This window comes from Delphinus delphis, chromosome 8, assembly GCF_949987515.2.
Source record: "Delphinus delphis chromosome 8, mDelDel1.2, whole genome shotgun sequence".
NCBI classification, from domain to species: domain Eukaryota; kingdom Metazoa; phylum Chordata; class Mammalia; order Artiodactyla; family Delphinidae; genus Delphinus; species Delphinus delphis.
Genome location: NC_082690.1, coordinates 13,622,693 through 13,646,983, shown reverse-complemented (window position 1 = coordinate 13,646,983; position 24,291 = coordinate 13,622,693). Strand labels below are relative to the sequence as shown.

Here is a 24,291-nt window from a genome sequence, read left to right as displayed (position 1 = left end):
ACTGCCATTCCCACCGAAAGTTCTTCTCGTTCTAAGGCCTGTCCTACGATGCTACTTCTCTCTCCCAACCTTGCTCCCACCTAACCTTGCCCCTACCCACTCCTGGGAGAGACATGGTTAAAGGGGGTCCTGGCTGGTACACAGGGAGAAGAAGGGAAGCAAACAGGGAGACTCATCAACATTGGCTCATCAGGGTCTGAGGACTGGGACAGCAGGAAAGAAATAAGGAGCCATGGGCTGGGTGAGAGTCCCCAGCTGCTCCCATTCCGAGCCCTCTGGGGTACAAGCACAGGACTCTATAAGGTGTGGCTGAAACTGAGACATGCATGAGAAAGAAAGGGGGAGAAATGACCACTTATGTCGAAAAAGAAGGGACAATCTGGGCAACGCCGATGGGCAGCGTAGGGACACAGGCAGTGTGCGTGGGATGAGATCGGATGCAGCAGGGGGATGGTTGTGACATCCAGAGACAGTCCCCCCCCACCCCCCGCCGCACCCTGTGGCTTCTGCTCTGAAGCACAACCACTGTCCTTTGTTAGCAGGGGCTGAGTGAGAGGAGAGGAGGGCATTCAGCGAGGGAGGTGTTTGGCATTTAGGATTATACCGCCTTGGAGATTTCACTTCCTACATCTCCGCATAGAGCAATACACCAGAATCACCCAGCGCTCTCGCTGGCTGACCTTCCTCAGCGTGTGGCTTTTCTCATCCTTGTTGGCTAACTTGCTACCTGGGAGATAAGGATAAATCAATCAACCCCTGGGTGTTTTTTTTTTTTCTACTTCCTGCTCTCATAGGATGGCTTACATCTCAAGCCTGTTTTATTGTTCCCTTCCCCCATAAGTCATACTAATTTCTAGGGACAGAGAATTGCACATGCCATTAGCCGTGGTAAACCTTGGGAGCGATGCTTGGACAGTCTATTGTCTCACTTCCTAGACAACGCAGAGAGTTGCAGCAATGGTGGCACTAAAGACCCTTGATCTTTCTGTGTGCCAGCAATCAGTACAGGTGCAGGGCAGCCTGGACGTGCACTTACAGTCAACCCACCAGGGCTGTTCTAGGACTAACCATCCATTCCAGCCCTCAAAAGTGATGTCTAGAGATGCCAGGCACGTTAAGGGTGAAAAAGAAGAAAACTAACTCTCTGTTGGAGGCTTATCAAGCCACTTACACATGGGACTCACTCCTTTTCTTTTTTTTTTAACATCTTTCTTGGAGTATAATTGCTTTACAATGGTGTGTTAGTTTCTGCTTTATAACAAAGTGAATCAGTTATACATATACATATATCCCCATATCTCCTCCCTCTTGCGTCTCCCTCCCACCCTCCCTATCCCACCCCTCTAGGGGGTCACAAAGCACCCAGCTGATCTCCCGGTGCTATGCGGCTGCTTCCCACTAGCCATCTATTTTACATGTCGTAGTGTATATATGTCCATGCCACTCTCTCACGTCGTCCCAGCTTACCCTTCCCCCTCCCCATGTCCTCAAGTCCATTCTCTACGTCTTCGTCTTCATTCCTGTGGGACTCACTCTGGATTCTTCCCCCATTTCTCACTCCCCCCAGCAAAAAGCCCCAGGCCCTGTGGAGTGTCCACCACAAGCTGTCCCTCCTCCACGTCCGGGTGCAGGTCAGGCCTCGCCCTCATCAGCCCTGGCCTCCAGCACCAGTTGCCCGCCTGATTTCTCTGTTTCTAATCTCCACCTACTTCAGTATACCCTTCGTACCGGCCAGAGTGGACTTTTTTAAACACAAGTCCAACCACATCATTCTCTTACTTAAAACTTTTTGGAGTTCTTCCTACAGAAGAGAAATCCAAGTTGTTGTTTTTGTGTTTGTGGCGTTTTGTCTTCTCTTAAAAACATGCTTCAAAGGCCCTCCAAGATCTGTTCCCAACACAGAATTCAGAGCAATTCTTCCAAGACGGAAGTCAGATCATGTCGATCTTTTGCTCTGGGCGCTCTCTTCGCTCTCGGCTTCCCTCAGAGTCACAGCCAAAGTCTCTACAATGGCTGACAAGGCCGTGCCTGTTGTGGCTGCTCTTATCTCTCTGCCCTCCCCGACCACTGCCTGCTCCTGGCTCTCCGCTCCGGCCACACTGGCCCGTGCGAACCCAGCGCCCAGCACGCTCCACCCCAGGGCCTGGCCGTCCCCTCTGCGTAAGCCACTCTCGCCCCAGACAACTGCAAGGCTTCTTCCTCATCTCAAATATCCCCTTCCCCGTGGGGTCTTCCTCGACCCTCCTGTCTAAAATTAGAAACCCTCTTCCCTAGCACTTTGGATCCACATTCCCAGCTTTACTTTCCTGCAGAACACTTTTCTGATGCTGTTATGTATTTTACATATTGGTTTTGTTTGCTGTTGGTCTCCTGAAGAGGAATAGACAGTTCCAAGAGGTAGGGATTTTCGTCCGTTTCACTCATTGCTAATCCCCAACTCTTAGAACAGAGCTTGACACACAGAAAGGGCTGAGTTGACATCTACTGAATGAATGGACTCTGCCTGTGTCCAGCTCTCTCTCCAGCCGCCCGTTCCCTTCCCTCTGCAGTACAGTGACACCCCGATGACTGTCCCTATTCTCATGCAGCTACTTCTAACCACGTGATTTTATTCACTTGTCCTGGAATTCTCTGCCCCCTACTCTTCCTTTGGCTGCTTCTGTTTTACCTCTAAAGACCCAGGTCAGACTTAACTGCTCCTAAAAAGCCTATATGACCCCCCGTCCCCAGGCTGGATCAGTGGTCAGGTACCGTTCTCCCACTGCATCACTGCATCACCTATGAACGCATATTTAAAACTGTATGTCATAAATATCAATTTGTGTCCCTCTTCCTCAGTAGACCCAGACCTCATAACGGGCAGAGACAATTACTTTTTTTATTCTTTATTTCTCAGCACCTAACATCGTGCTTGGTACCCAGTAGGTGTTCAAATTTGTTGTGTTGAACGATGGTATGACATAGGCCTGGTATCAGGAAGTGACAGGGTGAAACACTCAGAGAATAACACCAGGGCAGCCTCAAAACTCGATGGTGGGGACAGTTTATAGAGCACCTTCCAGCTGGGAGGAGGGGTTGGGGTGCTAAGGGCAGCGAGGAGGTCATGGAAAGTATGTGCCTTAAGCTGAGACTTAAAGAATGGATTTCGAGGAGAAAGGGGGAAAAGCCAGGTAACTAGTCTTTCAAGAAAAGACGTGAAGCTGGCCCAAGAGCCAGCCAGGAAGTGTTGACAAGCACCTGGTCCCCAGAGGGGTTTAGAGTGGCACTAAGCAATGCACGTCTGTCACAACTCAAACGCCGGCCTGCTCTCAAAGGTTCTGGGGCCTCTGCCTTCCTGGGAGGCAAGCCCGCTGGCACCCGAGCCTTTTGGGGGCCACTCTCTCTGTGGCGCTGAGTCGCTCCATCCCTCCCCCCTTTCCTGACCTCAGCTGGACCCACTGCCCTGGCCCCTGCTCACCTGCCTTTTTACTATTGCTGTTGTTGGCAGGTTAATGACCTAGTGGCTTCTTTGCCCGTCACCTTAGACTTGGGGGCGGTGAAAGTCTACCAGAGTGGCATGTCTACTGCCGTGGAAACGGATTTTGGGCTCTTAGTGACGTTTGACGGCCAGCACTACGCCTCCATCTCCGTCCCAGGCTCCTACATCAACTCCACTTGCGGGCTTTGTGGGAACTACAACAAAAACCCTCTGGATGACTTCCTGCGCCCCGACGGCAGGCCAGCCATGTCAATCCTAGACCTGGGAGAGAGCTGGCGGGTCTACCACGCCGACTGGAAGTGCGACTCGGGCTGCGTGGATAATTGCACCCAGTGTGACACGGCCACCGAAGCCCTCTACTTTGGCCCCGACTACTGCGGCTTCCTCAACAAGACCGACGGCCCCCTGTGGGAGTGTGGCACTGTCGTGGACCCCATGGCCTTCGTGCACAGCTGCGTGTATGACCTGTGCAGCGTGAGGGACAACGGGACACTCCTGTGTCAGGCCATCCAGGCCTACGCCCTCGTGTGCCAAGCCCAGGGCATTCCGATCGGAGACTGGCGAATCCAGACTGGGTGTGGTAAGCTGGCATCCTGTCCACACGGAAGGCCACGCCTGTGCAGGGGGGCCGGGAGAGGGTTTCGGGGCTCCTCGGAGAGCTCCCTGTTAAGACACATTGCCCGAGAGTCAGGGTGAGGTTGAAATATAGCAAATGATAAAGAACGAACTGTAAAAGCATCTTGACCTTTCTCCTCACCCAGTACTGTGGCCAGAAAACAAGAAACCACTGATGGGCATCCGTGCAGGAGACACGGAATGCGTGGCCGGAAGAGGGCCCTTAGCAGGGGTGGCCCGGGCAGAGTTGAGCAGGGAGGGGGCCGTTTCTGAGCTGGAGGTGGCTGTCCCCACAGCTGTTGGGGACATGTGGACACTGGCCTGGGGAATCAAGAGCAGCCTTTGGGAGAAGAATGCACCTCCCACATGGAACCCATGGCATTTTTGTCCTTGGATGTTTCCTCTCTACCTTCAGGTTCTGTGACTCCTGCTCTAGAGCATTTCAGCTGGTCCAAAAGGGGCAGTAGACAGGGCAGGCAGCAGGCCCGGAAAGAGGCCTTGTTCTAAAATGCCGGGTGGTGAGGAAAAAAGCCCCCAAAGTGTGGGAAACCCAAAGTGTGGGAAATCCAGCTGTCCCCTTGGAATTACACTTGTGGATTGAGCGTTTGGAACAATTTAGCTATCTTATGTCTTCCTTCTATACAACTTACATCTCTCTCACTTTTCCTAGTTATGTAAATGTTAAAAACGGGCAAACGAAAAGCCAAATTGCTTCTTGGAATTTTGTTTCTTTCCTGGTCCTTGGTTTTCTCCGTATGAGTAAACCGAAAATTATTATCCGTGCATTTGAGAGTGCTATGGAGGTGAGATTTAAAAGTTTCTTTCAGTTCCAAGGCCAGAGGGCAATTTTTTCCTATCTGTATAGGTTGGATTCATATAAATCAATATGTATCAGAATCAATTCTTAGAGAATTGATCAAACTACTAAAAGACAGTATATTTAAATGTTTTTGTGTGTGTGGACTGGCCAGCCTCTATCATGCCTGGAGTATCCATACCCTGATTGAAGTTGAGATTGAATATGACTTCTCTTTGACCCTTGTGCAATCCAAGGGCATCCAATTACCTAATTTTTTGCCTATAATGGTTATTTTTTTTCTAGTGGTACTACTATCCTACCCTCCACGTTCCTCTCCCTGTCTCTCATTTTAGTGGGATGAATTGTATTTAAATCAGAGAACTCGTCTACCAGGCTCTTGAGTCTCCGCCTGTTGGGGTCAACCAGACTCAAACCAGATTCAGATGTTCTTAAAATAAGAATCGAAGCTTTCCAAGGCAAGAAGGGCCTTCAGAAGGCATCCAGTTCCAGTTCAGTCTCCTGGGGGAATAGGCACACAGGTTCTTTTCAGATAGCTAAGGTTCTTTCTTATTTTTAATATCCCAGAGAATTCATTTTCACAGTCTTCTTTGGTCCCTGTTTGAAAGTTCACTTTTTCAAATTCCTCCTCTAAGAGTTAGATTTTTCATTTCTCCTGTGAGTTGGATTTATTTCCTCCTAGGAATGGGCCGTGTTCTTTAAAGTCAGACCAACTTATATGCCCATCAGTTGAAGATCTTAAACCATCTCGATGGTTGTAATTCACCCAGTACTAAAGCTGTATTGAATAATCAGTCGAGTCTAGTTAGGATAGGAACCTGAAGTTTTATTTCAGTCAGGATGATCCAGTGAGATCCCGCCCCATCACATTGCTCAGTAGTTACTACCAGAGCCGCTGCGCCCCTTGCGCACCCTCAGTCTCCCTTCCCCCAGTGAGTGGTGGCTCGGCCTTCCCTCCAGGCGCCAACTGGTCCAGAAGGAGCGTTCTTCCTCCAGGCCCCCGTGCGTGGTGGATCTGGCCGGTTAGCCCCTGGGTCATTCACCTTGTCGCGCTCTCTCCTCTCCCCTACGTCAGTGTCCATGGTGCAGTGCCCGAGCTTCAGCCACTACTCCGTGTGCACCAGCAGCTGCCCGGACACGTGCTCAGATCTGACGGCCTCCCACACCTGCGCCATGCCCTGCACGGAGGGCTGCGAGTGCAACGAAGGCTTTGTCCTCAGCACCAGCCAGTGCGTCCCGCTGCACAAGTGCGGCTGTGACTTCGACGGCCACTACTACGCCATGGGCGAGTTCTTCTGGGCCACGGCCAACTGCACGGTGCAGTGCCTGTGCGAGGAGGGCGGCGACGTGTACTGCTTCAACAAGACGTGCCGTGGCGAGGAGGTGTGCACAGTGGAGAACGGCTACCAGGGTTGCTTCCCCAAGCGGGAGACCTTGTGCCTGCTCAGCCAGAACCAGGTGCTGCACACCTTCGACGGCGCCGCCTACCCCTTCCCCGTCGAGTTCTCCTACACGCTCCTCAAGACCTGCCCTGAGCGGCCAGAGTACTTGGAAATCGACATCAACAAGAAGAAGCCGGAAGCAGGGCCTGCTTGGCTGCGGGGTCTCCGGATCCTGGTGGCCGACCAGGAGGTCAAGATAGAAGGCATCGGGGCTTCAGAGGTCAAGGTAAGACCCTTGTGGCCTTGGAGACTTTCCTGATGAGTCCCGCCAAGCGAAGGAGCCGCGCTCTTCAGGCTTGCCTGGCTGCCTCTGACCGTGAGCGGATTCTAGGAAGGCAATGACTCCGAAATGGGAGCATTTTCTAACTGTCAGCACCAAATAAAAGTCCATCAGGTGGACACCTGGAGTGAAGCTGGAATTCCTCGAATTAGAGCAGAACTAGCTCGCCAGAGTAGCAAATACTTATAGGATGCTTACTGTGTGCCAAGCACTAGCCTAAGCAGTATCACATTCATCCTAAGAGGTAGATAACATCATTATTCTCATTCTACAGATGAGAAAACAGAGGCACAGAGAGGTTAAGTAACTTCCCCCGGGACACACAGCCATAAAAGTGGGATTCACGCCTGGGTCAGCTGGCTCCAGAGTCTGTGCTCTTTACCCTGTACTATGCTGCATCTCTTTCCTGTAGATGGGAATCTGTGTGGAGTAGCACAAGGGGTGCTACTGGTAGCACAAGGGGTGCCTCACGCCCTGCTGTCCTGGTCTGAAATACCCATCACTAAGCATGCAGACTCATAGATCATTAGTAAGAAGGAATCTTGGGCATCATCGAGTGCAACTCCTTGTTTTCACATGAGGCTCCCTAAGGGCTAAATGAGGGCTGTGGGCCTGACAGCTGGAAGGTGGCAGAGCGGGGGTGATGGAGGGTGAGGGAGGAGCAGATCTCCCTCCTCCCAGTGCCATGTGCATTTCATAATTTCACATGACATCTAATTTAGAAAGCAAAAGTCAATGCAGTGAATAAAGCATACATCCACAAACTGAAAGGGCTGTGTTTTTATTCCCATTGACACACTGGCAGAAATTAATTTATCAAAATAATAATAGGTAGATAGGTGGATGGACAGCTAGATAATTCCAAGGGGCTGAGACACAGGAAAAGTAAAATTTGAAGGGAGAAGAAGAAGGCAGGACGTCGGGGACAGGAGGAAGCCACACGTCTACGGTGACTGTTGCTCACACTTCAGTTTTGTTTGGAACTAGCTTAGGGTCTCACACACACACAAACAGCAAATGTGTTGGATCAGAGGAGGCTGGAAAGAAAGAAACAAAGATGCCCATGAAAAAAACAGTTGATGTCTGTGTGGTTTCCGCACACTGTCAGCTTCTCAACCTTACTCCAAGGCTAGTCATGGGGCAGAGCCACGTCTTTATTCACAGCCTAGGAAATTGTGGGCACCCTGTGTGTATCTGGAGCTGATGATAGCGATTTGAATTTTCAGGTGAACAGTCAGGAAGTGGAACTGCCTTTTTTCCATCCTTCGGGGAAGCTGGAAATTTATCGAAACAAAAACAGCACAACCGTCGAGTCCAAGGGTGTCGTGACCGTGCAATACTCAGACGTGGGTCTGCTGTACATCCGGCTCTCCACCGCCTACTTCAACTGCACGGGGGGCTTGTGTGGCTTCTTCAACGCGAACGTCAGCGAGGAGTTCTGTCTCCCCAATGGCAAGTGCACGGACAACCTGGCGGTGTTCCTGGAAAGCTGGACCACTTTCGAGGAGATCTGCAACGGGGAGTGTGGGGACCTGCTGAAGGCCTGCGGCAACGACTCAGAGCTGCTGAAATTTTACCGCAGCCGTTCCATGTGCGGCATCATCAACGACCCCTCCAACAGCTCCTTCCTGGAGTGTCACGGCGTGGTCAACGTCACCGCCTACTACCGCACCTGCCTCTTCCGCCTGTGCCAGAGCGGGGGCAACGAGTCCGAGCTCTGTGACTCTGTGGCCCGGTACGCGAGCGCCTGCAAGAACGCCGACGTGGAGGTGCAGCCCTGGAGGACCCACGACTTCTGCCGTGAGTTCGGGTGACGCCATGGGGGCGGCCGGGGCGGGGCATTGGTAACCGAGACCGCGGATCTTCTTCTCTTCCTGGTGCAATCGCACTCAAGGACAATCTCATTAACCCTGCACATCTTCCCTAGTCTGATGTGTCCTCTGGAAGGCTCGTCCCCCCAGACCAGACTATTGCGCATCTTTATTGTTGTTTCTAATCACACAATCCCTCTTCGTTGTAGAACAATTAGCTATTGACCCTTGGTTATATCTAGCAGAGGGAACACATCATGTCAAAGGACAGGAAATCTTTGTGATGGCTCAGTGGGCGCCTTCTCTCTTGGCAAGGCAGGACCGCATTCATTTCAGCACATGGTGATCAGTCAGGGTGCCTTTCCCGGAGTAGAGATTAGCCCCGCTCCCCAGGGCAAACCTGACAATGGTTCTTGAGAGAGTCCCATGGGCCTGGTTGTTCATTTTGCGCCCAGAGTATCTGACCCCTCTCAGCAGTACTTATAGTAATGAGAATAATTGCTGGGAAGACGAGACATATAATCCCCTCGGTTCTGGGCGAGCCCAGGGGGAGGAGTAAATGGAAGGGTAGAAGGAGAAGTGGCTGAGGGCGGGACCCAGGCCTGGAGGCAGGACTGCCCCACCTGGACCACATCTCCCACCCCTTCCCCACCAAGAAGGTCGGCCCTCACGAAGACCAGCGCTACCACTGAGATTCCATCCTTTACATCTGGTTATGTCTCTTCCATTATATTTCTTCCTACCTAAGTTTGTTTATTTTTTTAACTTTTTATTTTGAAATAATTTTAAAGTTACAGAAGGATTACAAGAATATCTATATAGCTTTTACTCAGATGACCTGTTGTTAGCATTTTGCCCTGTTTGCTTTGTCATTCTCTCTCACTGACTCTCTGTTTGAAGGGAAGTTGCAGACATCATGCCCCTTTGCCCCTAAATACGTTAAGTGTATATTTCCTTAGAATCAAGACACTCCTTCACAGCACAGTACAGTTACTGAGTTTAGGAAATTTAACACTGATGCGATAACTTAATATCCACTTCAGTTTTGCCCGTTGACCCAGTCGTGTCCTTTATGGCTTTCCCCTACCCCTCAGTGCAGATCTAGTCCGCGACCACATGGGGCATTTAGCTGTCATGTCTCTTTGGTTTCCTTAAGTCTGGAACAATTCCTTAGCCTCTTTGTCTCTTGTGATCTTGTCATGTTTAGATTACAGTCTCGCCCTTGTGAAATAGAATGGCCCTCCCTTTGGATTTGGTGCTCCGCCATGGCTGGGTTCTGCTCTGCATCCCCCCCAGCCCCCTGCATAGGAGAGGCATGTTTTCCTCATGGTACCAGGTCCCATGTGGGGCACACTCTGTTCAGCCTCCTCTCACTGGTGATGGGCACGTTGATCCCCTGGTCAGGGGTTGTCAGATATCACCACTCTGTGTCGCTCCGTTTCTGTCTTGTGACTGATGGGCAGTCTGTGGGGAAGTGCTTTAAGACCATGCCGCTGCCGCTTGTCATCACGATCCCCCTCCTCGGCTTAGTGCCCGCTGAGGACTTTTGCTTGTGCTGATCTCCAGCATGACGATCACATGCTGACAGTTTACAGCTCCAGCACTCTCTCCACTTGTACCCGTCAGCAGATGTCATTTTACTGTAAGCAAGAGCCCTCCTATCTCTTCTGCCTGCCTGTCCCCTATCTATCATCCATCCACCCATCCATCCATCTATTTATTTACCTCAATCATCTATCTATCTTATCAACATGGACACACAGACTCCTGTTTGTTTCAATGTTTTATGTTTCATATCACATTTGTTATTTTGGCATTAACCTTATGACAGATTTGGCCTGTGGGTGCCCCTTCCAGTTGCCTCCTACGTTCTTCGGATATGCCTCTGTCGTTTCCTTACTTTCTAGATTAACGAGATGCTTCACATCACCTCTTAACCTTCCCTGCCCCAGCCTAGAATCAACCATCACTGCGAAAAATCATGATTCATTTTGGTGGGGAATGTTATTAGAAGCTATGGTCTGGGTGAGGCTTACCCATTGCTATTGGGGTATCCTTACCTTGCCTCTAAGCCTTTGCAATAGTAACGTCTTAGACAGAGCTAAGAATATCCCCCCCGCCTCCCCCCCCCCCCACATATCGTTATTTAAAAATAATGCTCTGGTTTCTGAGCACCGGAAGTCCAGAGGAGCATATGGTATATCATCTCAGAGTTGGGCGGTTATATCTCTGGTGACCCTAGCCACACTGGGGAGGGATTAGTAACAGAGGCTGTGAATCTGCAGGTGGAATTCTGGAAGCATGCTCTTTTCATAAAGTCACCTAAACGGAGGGAGGCTCCAAGGTTCCTACTGACCACCACGTCTAGTGGGACCTTAGAATGCTTTCCCAAAGCCTTCTCTTTAACCCACTTCCCACATCCTCTTTTGCCCCACCTCTAGCTCGTCTAAACTGATCTCTGCCCCTGCTCCTGTACTCAACTTTCTAGTTACAGTTCATTCACATTACGGGATTACAGAGTCTGCCCCATACCAAATCCATTTTGTTGCCAGGCCGTGTCTGTGCCATGCTTTTAGACTATGAACTCCGACCCAGCAGGAAGTGTCTCTGGTTGGTTTTTTTGTACTGCGCGGAGCACAGCTTGGTGGCATGGCTCATGCGAAGGAAGTGTGGCGGGATGACAGTGATTCCCTCTTTTTCCGGGTGCGATGCCTGCTGAGAATCACTTCTCCCCATCCTTCATCGGGGCCTGAAGAGCTGGAGCAAACGCTCGTAAGTGCCTTTTTTAGAGAGAGACTTGTGGACGGAAGCAGCCACGTGGAGCATGGCTTCCTCGGGTGGAGGGCCAGGGCTCACACTTGATTAATCAAGTCTCTGGGTACTAAGGGGTTAATCTGGTCAGGGTTTTGCAGAGTGGGGATTGGATTGAGTGACAGCTGCAAATCAGGAACACAATCTTCTTTGGACCTGGAGAGAGGCAACCACTGCTTCTGTGTTCAGATATTTTTAACCAGCTCTCGCTGGCAGAGCCAGGCTGCCCAATTAAGTAATTTCAGAGGCATTTCAGGAGCCAGGGGAAGTTTTATTACTTCATGTCTGCATGTTCCAGACTTTCAGACACATTCAGACAACACGATAAGTCATAAAACGAGAGCCATTTAAATAAGTCATGTTATTTGCTATCACCATAAACCTGCAGTCAGTGTTATAACATTCATAATTTAGAGACAAATGTGAAAATCGCTCTATACAGACATATTTAATCAGTGCCGAACTAGCCTACAACTAGTCAGTGGAGGTGGAGACAGTCCTTTAGCCCAGAGGGAAAAAGATTGGCTTTCAGTCCATAGGGCAGAGCTGTTGAGCTGGTACTTGTGGGCGGAACTATTATTGCCATGCAATTTCTCTACAGTGTCCTTTGTGTCCTTGGATTATAAAACCCTCTTAAGGAGGGATCGTATGCGTAAGACCTAAAGAAAGCCTTAAAGGCAAGATCTTAAACTCCCAGGAGACGGTGACGACGTTCACAGATCTTTAGAGAACACAGACCTGTGGGTAGATTTCTCCTGTATTCCTGGGTTCATCCCGGCTCACGTCAAGTTTTGACAAACAAAAATAATAAAGAGACATGGGAAGTTACACGGAATTCCATGGTGAGCCGCATGCGCCGTTATTGTATGTGCTGTGCTTACTGACGCACAGTCTTGATCTATCAAGGAAGGCTTCTGGGCAGAAGAGTGACTTGAAATGAAACTGGGAGGATGGGTAGGATTTGGCTGTGTGAAGGCCGTGCAGGAGGGGCAAAGGGTGTGAATAAAGGAGGTGGGCAGGACCATGTGCTGAGGTCACTGAGGAGATGGAAGGGGTCAGAGGACACCAGGAGCAGAGAGATGAAAGACACAGGGAAGGTCCAACGTGTAGAGTAGAAACACCTCCATGAAACCTATCTGTAATGGAGGGACGTGTAAGAAGGGAAAGGGTGCAGTGTTTATTGAGACCCTACTGTGGGCTTGATATATTAGGTTATTAATCCTCAGAACAGCAGTCCTAGGTAAGTACTGTCCTTATTTAATAAGAGAAGAAACTGAAGCTCAGAGATGGTACCCACAGGTCTCTACAGCCTCAGAGCGCTTGTTCCTTCCAGGACTCTCTTTCCGGAGTCTTTGAGTCAGGAGACTCAGAGTCGGGAGATGCAGAGTCGAATCTCTCTCCAGTACTTATCAGCTGGATTAAGTCACTGAACTTCAGTTTCCTCACTTATAAGACAGGGGTGATATGACTGTCCTTACCATCCAGATTGTTGAGAAAATTACACTAAGATGCCTAGAACAGTGCCTGGTGTGCCACAGGTGCTCAGAACAGGCCCATCGTCTCAGAATCTCCTACTTGAAAAGCTAAGTGCACTAGAGGAGCACGTGAGTGAGGGGCTCGCTGAGCCTTGCGGATCACCCCGAATGAGGATGGCAGTGGTGCCGATCACATGGCATTTGCTGAGCTCACCGTGCTGGACAGATAAGTCACATGCAGCTTATATACCTGCACGCACACACGTGCACGCACACTGTGCACACAGCCATACATGCACACACATGCACACACCCATGCATACCAATGAGTGTACACAGACTCTGTCTCTGACCTCTGTCCCTTTCTCAATCCCATCTCCTCCTCGCCCACCCTCAGCTCTGGAATGCCCGGAGAACAGCCATTTCGAGGAGTGCATGATGTGTACAGAGACCTGTGAGACCCTGGCACTGGGCCCCATCTGTGTGGACAGCTGCTCCGAGGGGTGTCAGTGTGACGAGGGCTATGCCCTGCAAGGCAGCCAGTGCGTCCCCCGGAGCGAGTGTGGCTGCAACTTTGAGGGACACCAACTTGCCACCAATGAGACCTTCTGGGTGGACCTGGACTGCCAGATCTTCTGCTACTGCAATGGCACAGACAACAGCGTCCACTGTGAAAACATCCCCTGCAAGGGTGACGAGTACTGCATGGAGGAGGGCGGCCTCTACTACTGCCAGGCCCGCACCGACGCCTCCTGCATCGTCTCGGGCTACGGCCACTACCTGACCTTTGACGGCTACCCTTTTGACTTCCAGACCAGCTGCCCGCTCATCCTGTGCACCACAGGAAGCAGGCCGAGCTCAGACACGTTCCCCAAGTTCGTCGTCACAGCCAAGAACGAGGACCGGGACCCGTCGCTGGCCTTGTGGGTCAAGCAGGTGGACGTGACCGTGTTGGGCTACAGCATCGTGATTCACAGGGCCTACAAGCACACGGTGCTGGTGAGCGGTCACAGGCCAGACCCCAGGAGGGGAGCCGTGGGGATGTGAGGATAGGGGTCCCGGGTCAGCAAGTCAGGCTGCAGCTGAACCAGGCAGGTCCAGAATCCAAGGAAAAGCAGAGGATGTTAGAGCACAGAGGGGCCCTGGAGACTTCCCATCACTTTATCTTACAGATAAGGAAACAGGGCCCTCAGAGAGAAAAATACCCAAGTCACAGGCACCAAATTAGGAACAGAGCCAGCTCTAGGAATGGTGCCTTTCATATTGTAGCAGAGTGTGTTGGAGACGGCACAGACCTAGATGGAGTCCCAGCTTGGCTACACTAGCGGCCTCAGACAGTCGCTGTGTGTATACGAGAATGTGCACCTAGCATGGACTAGGCGTCAATAAGTGGTACTGCTGTCTAACCCACCTCCTTCCCTTAGCTGAGATCAAAATATTTGCCTCCTTGGGCCTCCTGCTGCCTCTTTCAGTCTCCCTTTCGCTCCCGGGGGACCTGGGAGTTCAGGAGTCTTGTCCACATCTGGAGCACCCTGGGGCTCCCTGGCAGTCTTCTTACTTTTCACTCCCTTGGCCATGAAGACAGGAGCAGGTAGGGGCTGAGGAGTTCCATGCATTCCGAGTCCAGCCTGAGGATGTCAGCCGCAGCCACAGGCTGGCCACCCCTCCCCCAAGGGCCCGCCCTGAGCAACACTTGGGACACCAGCAAGCCGCTGCTTTAGCATTTTGGAGGAGCTGACTTAGGATGTCAACCTTTTAACACCATCCTCCCAGGTCTGCGGTGTAATTTATCTCTAAGGAGGTTCCTCTTCCTCTCATATACATTCCCTTTCAAAGTCTGAGCTGTTAAAGACTTCCTTGGGCAACTCTGCTGATTTCTTTCCTTCCTTAGAATTTCCTTTAACCCCCTTCTCTGACAAAGAGAGGTTTCTGAGCTTCTTAAACTGTCCTCCCTTTCACGTTTACTGGAAAGTGTGCCTTCTTAGCATCTAAGATGGAAGTCTCACTATGAACCTTCTTCTTCCTTTTCTTGGGTATTTTACCCAAACTGCCATTGGTACCCTCTGTGTTTCACCTAACAGTTGGTTCCTCCATCATTTATGGCATTAATCATGCTGTATTTTTCCATGATGTTCATGTCCAGCTCACTCAATATTCACAGTGGACTCCTTGAGGGCAGGAACCACACATAATCCATCTTTATGTTGAATGAATATACTGTGTGCTATGACACTCAGAGCATTTGTCAAATGAACGAAGGAGATAACATAATAAGCCCTTTCTTCCAAGGTTCCTACGACTTTCATTTTGCTGCTCGTCACTTCTTTAGCAATTTGAGAGATGAAATTGGCACCTGGACAGGTGAGGAGTGTATCAGATGCCTTGCTTTTAGCCACAAAAGGTTTCCAACAGATGTCCAGATAGTCAAAGTCGCTCTTTACAATCACTTCCCTCTCCTCCATTTTCATCAATTGTGTTAAAACAAACACATCAATCATTTTGTCCCTGTGGCTTCATCATATTTGCCCTTTTCTCCTTTGCTCCTCCTCTGACATATTTCTGCCCTTAGATTTATAATTTTGGATATCGTTCCTTATCTCTGTGACATTCAACACTTTTCCACCTTTCTACCTTTCAGGTTTTTTTCTTCTTCTAAAATATAATCTGTTAACAGGCCCTGTCCCATCCAGTGTACTCTGAAAGCGTATTTTCTGCCTTGTGTTACACGCTGTCAAGGTTTAGGTATATAGACATCTGAGGCTACCCATGTTTTCTGACCCAGTTATTTTCACATATAGACACTGGACCTTCATGAACACTTGTTCTTTTTCCTGCTCTCCCTTCTCTCCTCCCCAGTGGCTGATTCTGTTCTCTCACCAGGTGTTTCCCTCCCTTTGGGTCAGCTCACCTTCCAGGCACGTGTCTCATGAGACGCACTCACGCCTGAAGTCAAGAGCCATGAGAACTACACAGCTGGTTTCTTCCTCCCACAAAGAAATGCGGAGGGAAGGGTCTATTGGTTCTTAGGGCTGCTGTCACAAAGCATCACAGACTAGGTGGCCTGAAACAGCAGAAACCTATTCTGTTACAGTCCTGGAGGCCAGGAGTCCTAAACCAAGGTGTCCTCAGGGCCATGCTCCCCCCGAGGTCCTAGGGGAACCTCTGTTCCAGGCTTTCCTCCAGCTTCTGGTGGTTGTAGGTGACCCTTGGCTTGTGGCAGCATAACTCCAGTCTCTGCCTCCGTATTTTCATGGCCTTCGTCCCTCTGTGCCAAATCTCTCTCTCCTTTTAAGGACACTAGTCATTGGATTGAGGGCCCACCCTTTCCCCGCATGATCTCATCTTAATGATTACATCTGCAAAGACCCTATTTCCAAATAAGGTCACGTTCACAGGTCCTGGGGGTTAAGACTTCAATATACCTTTTGGGGGGACACAATTCAATCTACAACAGGGAGTAATTAGAGAGTAATGGGCATGAAGGAGGAATTGATTAAAGGGGTGAGGGGACCCTTTCCAGGGCTCTTCTTTCTAGGTCACCAGATGTCCAAAATGCCCAAGCTGGGAATAGAGTGTACAGCTTTCAGATCTCTGACAGAAAGACCAAGTTCAGGATGCTTGAAGGTTCTTTTCTTCTGGGGCCTAGGGGATAGATTTAGCATTTACTTTGAATTATTAATATGCATTGCAGGATCTGCTTGTTCAATGATTTGCGTTTGTTTTTCCCATGATGTTATTATTAGTCACCATCTCTCCCTGAGAGAAGAATAACGGCCGTCATAATGACAGCGCGCGGTGGAGCGCCAGGCAAAACACAGCACAGAGCCCCGGTCACTGCTGGTGCTTGCAAAAACGGAGGTGACATGGAAGTGACTCCTTGGGACACCGGGTCCCTCTGTGATTCTGACCTTTCTCGGCATTAAGCAGTACTGAGGATGTGGGGAAACCCACCAAGCCGAGGGAAATTAGAAATAAATATGCTATGTTTATACCAGCCAGGGAGTAGGGGTGAGCGACAGAGGTGAGCCACTCCCGGGCACCGCAGAGCCCACGCCTCAGCCGTCCACAGCCCGAGCTCCATAGAGACGGCCTCTCTCCTCCATCTCCCTCAGGCTTCTGCACAGCCGGGTCCTGCATGGTCCAGGCCAAGGGGCAGGCTCTCAGGACCTTCCAGAGCTGGTGTTTTTCTCACTGATTGCCCACCCCGTGGCCATGAGAGAAGAGGGAAGCTTTGAGCATCACTCTGGCTCAGTTGCATCTGACGGGCTTGCATTGACAGGCTGTTCTGTGCCAAGCCCTTCGGGTAGAAACGTGAGTCAGAAACAGGCCTCTGTCCTAAGGGAACTCAGGGTCTAGTGGGAGAGACAGACGTGTTTGCAGGGAACGTCAGCGTGATGTGAAGTTCCAGAAAAATGTGACGTGCAGTGGGGAAGGGGGGTGTGTCATGAGAGAACAGGTTGCCTGAGCCGCCTGGGGGGATGGAGGGAAGGCTTCTGCAAGAGATGATCCAGACCTGAGCCCTGAAGGCATCCATTGGCCAGGCCGTGAAAGAGGCAGAGGGCGTCCTAGGACAAGGAAACGTCAGTGGAGATCCAGGGCGGGGGTGTGAAGGGGGCCTCAGAACAGCTGAAGAACAGCTGTAGCGGCAATCAAAGCCAGTTGTTTAAAGGAAAGCTCGCTACTGAAAAGCGAATATGTGGCCTTATTTCCAATACTTCAGTATTAGAAACACATTTCCCCCACCCATCCCCACGCCCTGCTCTCTTCCTCCTCTGCGCCGGCCTCTTCCATCCATCCTTATCCACCCCTCCCTTCCTCTGCCTCTCCCTTTCCCTCCGTTTCACAGGGACAGACAGGGCAGTGATGTAGGGGTGGAGGTCGCATTCCTGGGGCCTGAGAGACAGGGAGAAGCTGGGCAGGCCTGTCTGCGTCGAGGCCTTCCTTTCCCAGGTGCTCCTGGGCAGTGACAGGACTCGAAGGCCTTGAGCTGTAATCCAGGCACATGGCCTCTCCAAGGTATCGCTCCCTCCTTGACACCCAGTAGCCAGGAACAGAGAATGCGGAGAAACTCAGGAGGAAAAGCCAGCCAGCACGCGTGAGCCCTTGGGTGCTCAGGCTTTAGTTTATTCGTGCGAGTTGTCAAGGCTCGTGGGAGTCCCCACGGCCTCTGCTTCCCTCGGTGACTTTGCACACCTGAGCTCTCTGTCTCTGGGCCTCCCAGGTGAGAAAGTTATGCTCACCGGGCACGATCTCCCTCTTCCTCTTCCCCCCTCCATGCTGTCTCTGAAATGACCCATCACCACGCCCTCTTCACCTCCTGTCCTCTTTCCAGAGAACGAATTATCTCTTCCCCTCTCCATGGCCACTCTCCACCTACACCATCCCTTTTTGGCCCTCTCAGCCTCTTGCCTGTCTCTCATCTCCTCCCCCTCCTGTGTCTTGGGCTTTTCTCTTCAACCCATAAACATATTCGTTCTAAGATAAACCTTGACCCCGATTCAATCCAATCCCTCTTCTAACCAATCCCTCTCCTCCCCTTTCCTACCAGACTCCCGGAGAGAGACATCTCTGCTTCCATATCCCCCGTTTGCCGTTTAACCTCTGCGACCTAGCCTCTGGTATCACCACGCTACTGAAGTTCTCTTACTAAGATCACTGGCGACTTCTTCTTTGAAAAATGAATGAGTCTTTTTCAGGCTTGATTTCATGGGACGTTACAGACGAGGCCCTCCGTGGTCCAGGCCCTCCCCGCCTCTCCATCTTCCTCTCCCATCATCCCCGAGGTCACATTTTATGCTCCAGCATCATTCAGTTGCTGTAATTCCTCATATTTATTAGGCATTTCCCCTCCTCTTGGCCTCAGCTCAGGCTACACCCTTTTCTTGGGATTCCCTTTTCTTCACTCTCATTCCTTCATTTTTTGTTGTTGTTTTGTTTTGTTTTTAATTTTTATTGAAATATAGTTGATTTACAATGTTGTGTTAGTTTCAGGGGTACAGTAAAGTGATTCAGTTATACATACATATATGTGCGTGTGTGTGTACATGTATATATCCATACACATATATATATAGTCTTTTTTTACATTTTCCCTTCCATTATAGGTTATTACAAGATATTGAGTAGAGTTTCCTGTGCTGTACAGTAGGTTCTTGTTGGTTATCTATTTTATATATAGTAGTGTTTATATTTTTTAAAATTTTTATTGGGGTATAGTTGCTTTACAATGTTGTGTTAGTTTCTGCTGTACAGCAAAGTGGATCAGTTATACATATACATATATCCACTCTTGTTTAGATTCTTTTGCCGTATAGACCATTCCAGAGTATTGAGTAGAGTTCCCCATGCTCTACAGCAGGTTCTTATTAGTTATCTAGTAGTGTGAGTTCCCCATGCTCTGCAGCAGGTTCTTATTAGTTATCTAGTAGTGTGAGTTCCCCATGCTCTACAGCAGGTTCTTATTAGTTATCTAGTAGTGTGAGTTCCCCGTGCTCTACAGCAGGTCCTTAGTTATCATCTAGTAGTGTGAGTTCCCCGTGCTCTGCAGCAGGTCCTTATTAGTTATCTAGTAGTGTGAGTTCCCCGTGCTCTGCAGCAGGTCCTTATTAGTTATCCAGTAGTGTGAGTTCCCCGTGCTCTGCAGCAGGTCCTTGTTAGTTATCCAGTAGTGTGAGTTCCCCGTGCTCTGCAGCAGGTCCTTATTAGTTATCTTGACTGGACAACATCACTCAGCCTTCAGGACCGGATGTGGGCACCATCCTCTGCGGGCATCCCTGATTCTGTCCCCAGGCTGAGTTTGGTGCCTGTGCATCTATTTATCTCTATCGTTGCTTTCATCAGATGATGTTATTATTACCTGTTTATGTACTTGTCTCTGCCACATGCCTGTGAGCTCCTAGGGAAAGAGCCCTATGCTTTATTCCAGCGTTGAGCACGATGCTTGGTGCACAGTAGTGCCAAACTGATGGCTCCTGGATGAAGGAGTGAATTCTGCCTGGACCAATATTCATAGGCAAGGAGATCGCTGAGTTGAAATTTGAAGGGTGAAAATTGCCCCAGAGAAAGAGAGGATGGGGGAAGGACACCATTGCTGTCTTAGGTTGGTTCCCTAGAGGCAGAGTCTGAGGTGGGGATTCCTGAAAGTGAGGGAAGAACCAAGGGCAGAGAGCTCAGCGAGGATGTGGTCTAAGTTGGACATCAGCCTGGGCCACCGGGAGCTCTGGTGCGTGACCTGCGCACAGAGTTGGTCCCTCGTGTTGGTCAGTCATTGGCCGAGGGCTGCCCTTAGGGTGGGGGTGGGGCTGGATGGGGGTGTCATAACCTCCTGGGCCAAGGGCCCCCCTTTTGGCCAAGGCCAGCTGCGAGTTATCGTTAACTCACAATCACAACTGCTAAGGATGGACACAGAAGGCACCACCACACTCGCAGCAAAGGAAACGGCACGTGGAACGGGGCAGCTCGGTCCATCTGGGGAGCAGCAAAGTGCTGGGTATGGCTGGGGTGGAGGAAGTGAGTGGGTTGGGCCCGAGAGGCAGGGGCCAGCTCCTGGAGAGCCCTGTACCATGTGCTAAGCGTACCCCACATTTTATTCAAGCTATGCAGGGGGTTTTAAGTATTAATTAATTGCTTTCAATTGCATTAAAAAATATTGGAGAGGCAGTGGTGAGTGGCTGGAGGAGGGGGGCAGTACCGGGGTAGGGAGACCAGTCGGGGGCATATTCAAGAGTCAAGGTGGAGGGTGATGAGAGTCTGAACTAAGGTGGTAGCAGTGGGGCTGGGGGCAGGGGTGTCAGATGGGAGAGAGATTAAGGAGGTCGGGAGCGGGGTTATTTCCTGGCGGGGAGCAATCTACGACCACCACCCTGTGGGCAGCCACCTTCTTCTTTCAGGAGGAAGCCCAGCTCTCCTCTTAGCCCTCACAACAGTCTGTTTTCCATCAAGCACTCACCCAGCCAAGGGCTGCAGGATTTGGCTCACCTGCATCAAAATGGTTCAAGGGCCGTGCAGTTCCGGAGTTTGACTTAAGGGATTTCCTTGTTTTCTGAATTTAAAATCTGCGGGAGGAAACATGCATCCAGTGCCGTCTCCATTGTGCTGGGCGCCCAGCAGCGGGTGAGGGGAAGGTGGCCGTATAGATCAATAAAGTGTGGTCCCTGCCCTCAGGTTGCTCCTAACCGTGTAGTGGAGACAGAGGTGTAGACAGCCAGCTGTAATATAAGACAGATGCGATGTGTGCTTCAGTAGCAGGGTACACGTGCTTGATCTTGGCCAGAGGTGCAGGAGAACACGAGAGAAGTATAAGTAACATGTTCTGGTTGCCCAGACGAGGGAGTGATTCTTCCTGACCACCAGCTCCGAAAATCTTGCCTTATAGAAGAGCCGACATTTGAGCAGGGTCTGGGAGATGAGAAGGATATTGGCAGGTAAAGAACGGCATCCTAGGCAGAGGCACCAGCAAAATCAAGTCATTCCTCAGGAAAAAGAAGATCCTAGAGGAATTAATAAATTGGGGCTTGTCTAAGAGAAATCCACAGTAAAGCTGGAAATAGAAACACAAGAGTTTTAGGTTTGGGTATTTTAGTCTAAACTTTAATTGAATTCTTATTACCCTCTCATTACCTTGGAGAAAACAATTTGAACTCCTGGAGGGAATAATGCTATAAACAGAAGGCACTGAAATAAATAGGTATATTCGTGTACAAAGGATAGTCATTTAAGTGTTCAAATCCTAATAATAATAGTTGAGGGACAGAAACAACACTAAATGCAAAGATTTCATTCAACTGCTCCAACCCCCCGTGGGGCTGCCTCTCAGAGGCTAATCATTAGAAGAGCGGGGCGGGGCTGCCTGGGCCACCTGTATTGTCTGTGCCGACCCTCTTGCTCTTGCAGGTCAACAATGAACGGCTCTATCTGCCCCTGAAGTTGGGACAAGGGAAGATAAACATCTTTTCCTTTGGCTTCCATGTGGTGGTGGAAACTGACTTTGGCCTGAAGGTTGTGTATGATTGGAAGACCTTCCTGTCCATCACGGTCCCTCGGGGCATGCAGAACATCACCTACGGCCTGTGTGGCCGCTATAACGGCAACCCCGAAGACGACCTGGAGATGCCCATGGGTCTGCTGGCCTCCAGCGTCAATGAGTTTGGACAGAGCTGGGTGAAGAGGGACACCTTCTGCCAGGTTGGCTGTGGCGACCGCTGCCCTTCCTGTGCCAAAGTGGAAGGTTTCTCCAAAGTGCAGCAGCTCTGCAGCCTGATCCCCAACCAGAACGCAGGCTTCACCAAGTGTCACAGCAAGGTCAACCCCGCTTTCTTCTACAAGAACTGCCTGTTTGACTCTTGCATCGATGGCGGCGCCGTGCAGACCGCCTGCAGCTGGCTGCAGAACTACGCCAGCACGTGCCAGACGCAGGGGATCGCAGTGACCGGCTGGAGGAACTACACGTCCTGCTGTGAGTCCTTCCCGTTGTCTCTCCTTCCATCTTGATTGGTGTGGGCAGGCCGGTCATCCAGTACAAGTCAGAGCAAGCTGAGTGGGGCAATTTCAGGAAATGCACTTTGGAATTGAGTTTGTTCCCTGAAACAAGAGATTGAACCGCCTGGAGCCTCCGTTTTCTTATCTGTAAAGTGGGGTTAATACCGCTTATTCCCTGTATTCCTCTGAGGACGAAATAAGATCACATACATAAAGCACAGAGCAGCACGCATGGCCTTTGGGCTCAGCAAGGGCACAGTAAGATTCTAACAAAGGACGAATCGAGGGAAGAGTGAGTTAGTAGATTGCTTTGTTCTAGAACCTCATGGACCCATCATTAAGTGTACTGATAATTTATACACTTTCTCTTAGTGTGTTTTTCTATTTGATTCATATATGTCATATATCCGTCTCTGCGTTGATGAAATATAGCAGAATGTTAAAAGCATTGGAAAAAGAATTAGATACACCTAAAATTAACATTAATATTGCACATCAGCTACATCTCAATGAAAAACAAGAGAAAGAGCTAGAGCTCCTGGATTCTAGCCTTGCTCTGTCCTTAAGGATCAGTGTGACTTTGAAGCATTTCACTTTTCCTCCCTGGTCCTTAGTTTCCCCCTGATAATGCTCTGCCTACACTCTTTATGCTACAGAGACGTCAGGAGGATCAAACTGGGTAACTGAAAGCCTAGCACACTCCATGCATGTTAAGTGGTATCGTTAACATTCGTGGCTCGCTTTGAGCCAAGCCCAGTGCTCCACACTTTATCAACATTTGTTCCTCCATAACCCAATTAGGGAGAAGCTGAGACTCAGAGGAGTTAAGTAATTTGCCTAAGGTCCTACTATCTCAGTGGCAAAGTCAGGGTTTGACCTTCCAGCCCCAAAGCTCCTGCCCTCAACGCATACGCTTCACAGTGGAATAATTTGTCTGCATTTAGCACATCACAATAGGAAAAGACGGGGAAGAGAAACCAGTATTGGTCTTTGGCCAATCTGCCTTGGTCTATTTTCCCATCTCAATCTCATTAGCTATAGCAAATTTCTTTTAGGCCTAACTGTATGAAAAAGGCTACGCATGGATGCTGAATGCAAAGAGCTCTAAATAAGTGATCCAGCAGGGGTCCCGGAGAGTAAACTCCCTTTTCATCCTGGGAAAGGGAGATTTGGATAAAAAACCAGAAACAGTGTTGTCGTTTAATGCTCACACAGTTCATTTACATCCCACATAACTGGATTCATGTCGATTGGGAGGACAGGGTGGGAGGAAGTGGGGGCGGGGGGAAAGATGCCATTTCAGCCATGCTCAGTCCCTGAGTGAGGGGCTGGGGGGAGCGATGCCAGTAGGAGTGACTGTCCAGACTAATTGGCCTCTGGTGACTTTAGTAAAATAAATATGCCTATAAAAACGTCAGGGTCTGGATAAATGTCTAGAGCTACTCTGGATTCCCTGGGGTGAGCTCAGTGGGGCGAGAGAGCTTGCCTTCCTCTAAATCAGCACACCAGGCTGTAGACACAGGGACCTAAAGATGGGCAGGACGGGGAGACAGTTTTAGGGAGGAGACACTGCCTGCTGCCTCTTGAGACCTGCTACAGGGCGTTCCCTCTTTTCCTGTGGCCATGCCACGGCGACTGCCCTGCTGTGTGGCGTGGCTGGGATGGGGAGCGAGGGGTAGTGTATGCCCACACCCATTGCCTCCAGCTGCAATGGGCAGGGAGACCGTAGGGAAGAGCTGTTTTTGGAGGAGGCTAATTCCAGGAAGTCTCACCTTAATTTATGGATATCAATTTTTGTCACTCACAGGAAAGAAAAGGAAGCAAGTTCGTAAGCCCTTATGACCTTACCTTTGAGGAGGAAGGTCCCCTACTTCTATGCAGCTTGGACTCACGGGGCTGAAACTGGTGCAGGATGGGGAAACAGTTTGGGAAACGGATACCCTTCATAATGCATATAAAAACTATTTTTCTTGTCTGTCTGTCCCCTCCACCAGCAACTTTTCCTCTCCCCTCTTCAAAGTTCTGTCCAGACATCGGTTGCCTACTCTATACACCGTCACAGGGAGTTCCATCCAAGGCACTCAG

General features: G+C 50.1%; 1 protein-coding gene across 6 annotated transcripts in view; it reads left to right on the top strand.

Annotated features, from left to right (window-relative positions):
• The window catches only part of LOC132429456 (tubulin-specific chaperone cofactor E-like protein), a 162,065-nt gene that overhangs the window by 108,801 nt on the left and 28,973 nt on the right, over nucleotides 1-24,291 (top strand). For all 6 annotated transcript variants that reach the window (XM_060017775.1, XM_060017769.2, XM_060017768.2 and 3 more), the window contains 5 exons: nucleotides 3,488-4,058; nucleotides 5,986-6,578; nucleotides 7,859-8,432; nucleotides 13,127-13,728; nucleotides 21,622-22,183. In XM_060017775.1, coding sequence (XP_059873758.1) covers nucleotides 3,488-4,058; nucleotides 5,986-6,578; nucleotides 7,859-8,432; nucleotides 13,127-13,728; nucleotides 21,622-22,183 — 2,902 coding nt within the window. The remainder of the gene's footprint in view (nucleotides 1-3,487; nucleotides 4,059-5,985; nucleotides 6,579-7,858; nucleotides 8,433-13,126; nucleotides 13,729-21,621; nucleotides 22,184-24,291) is intronic.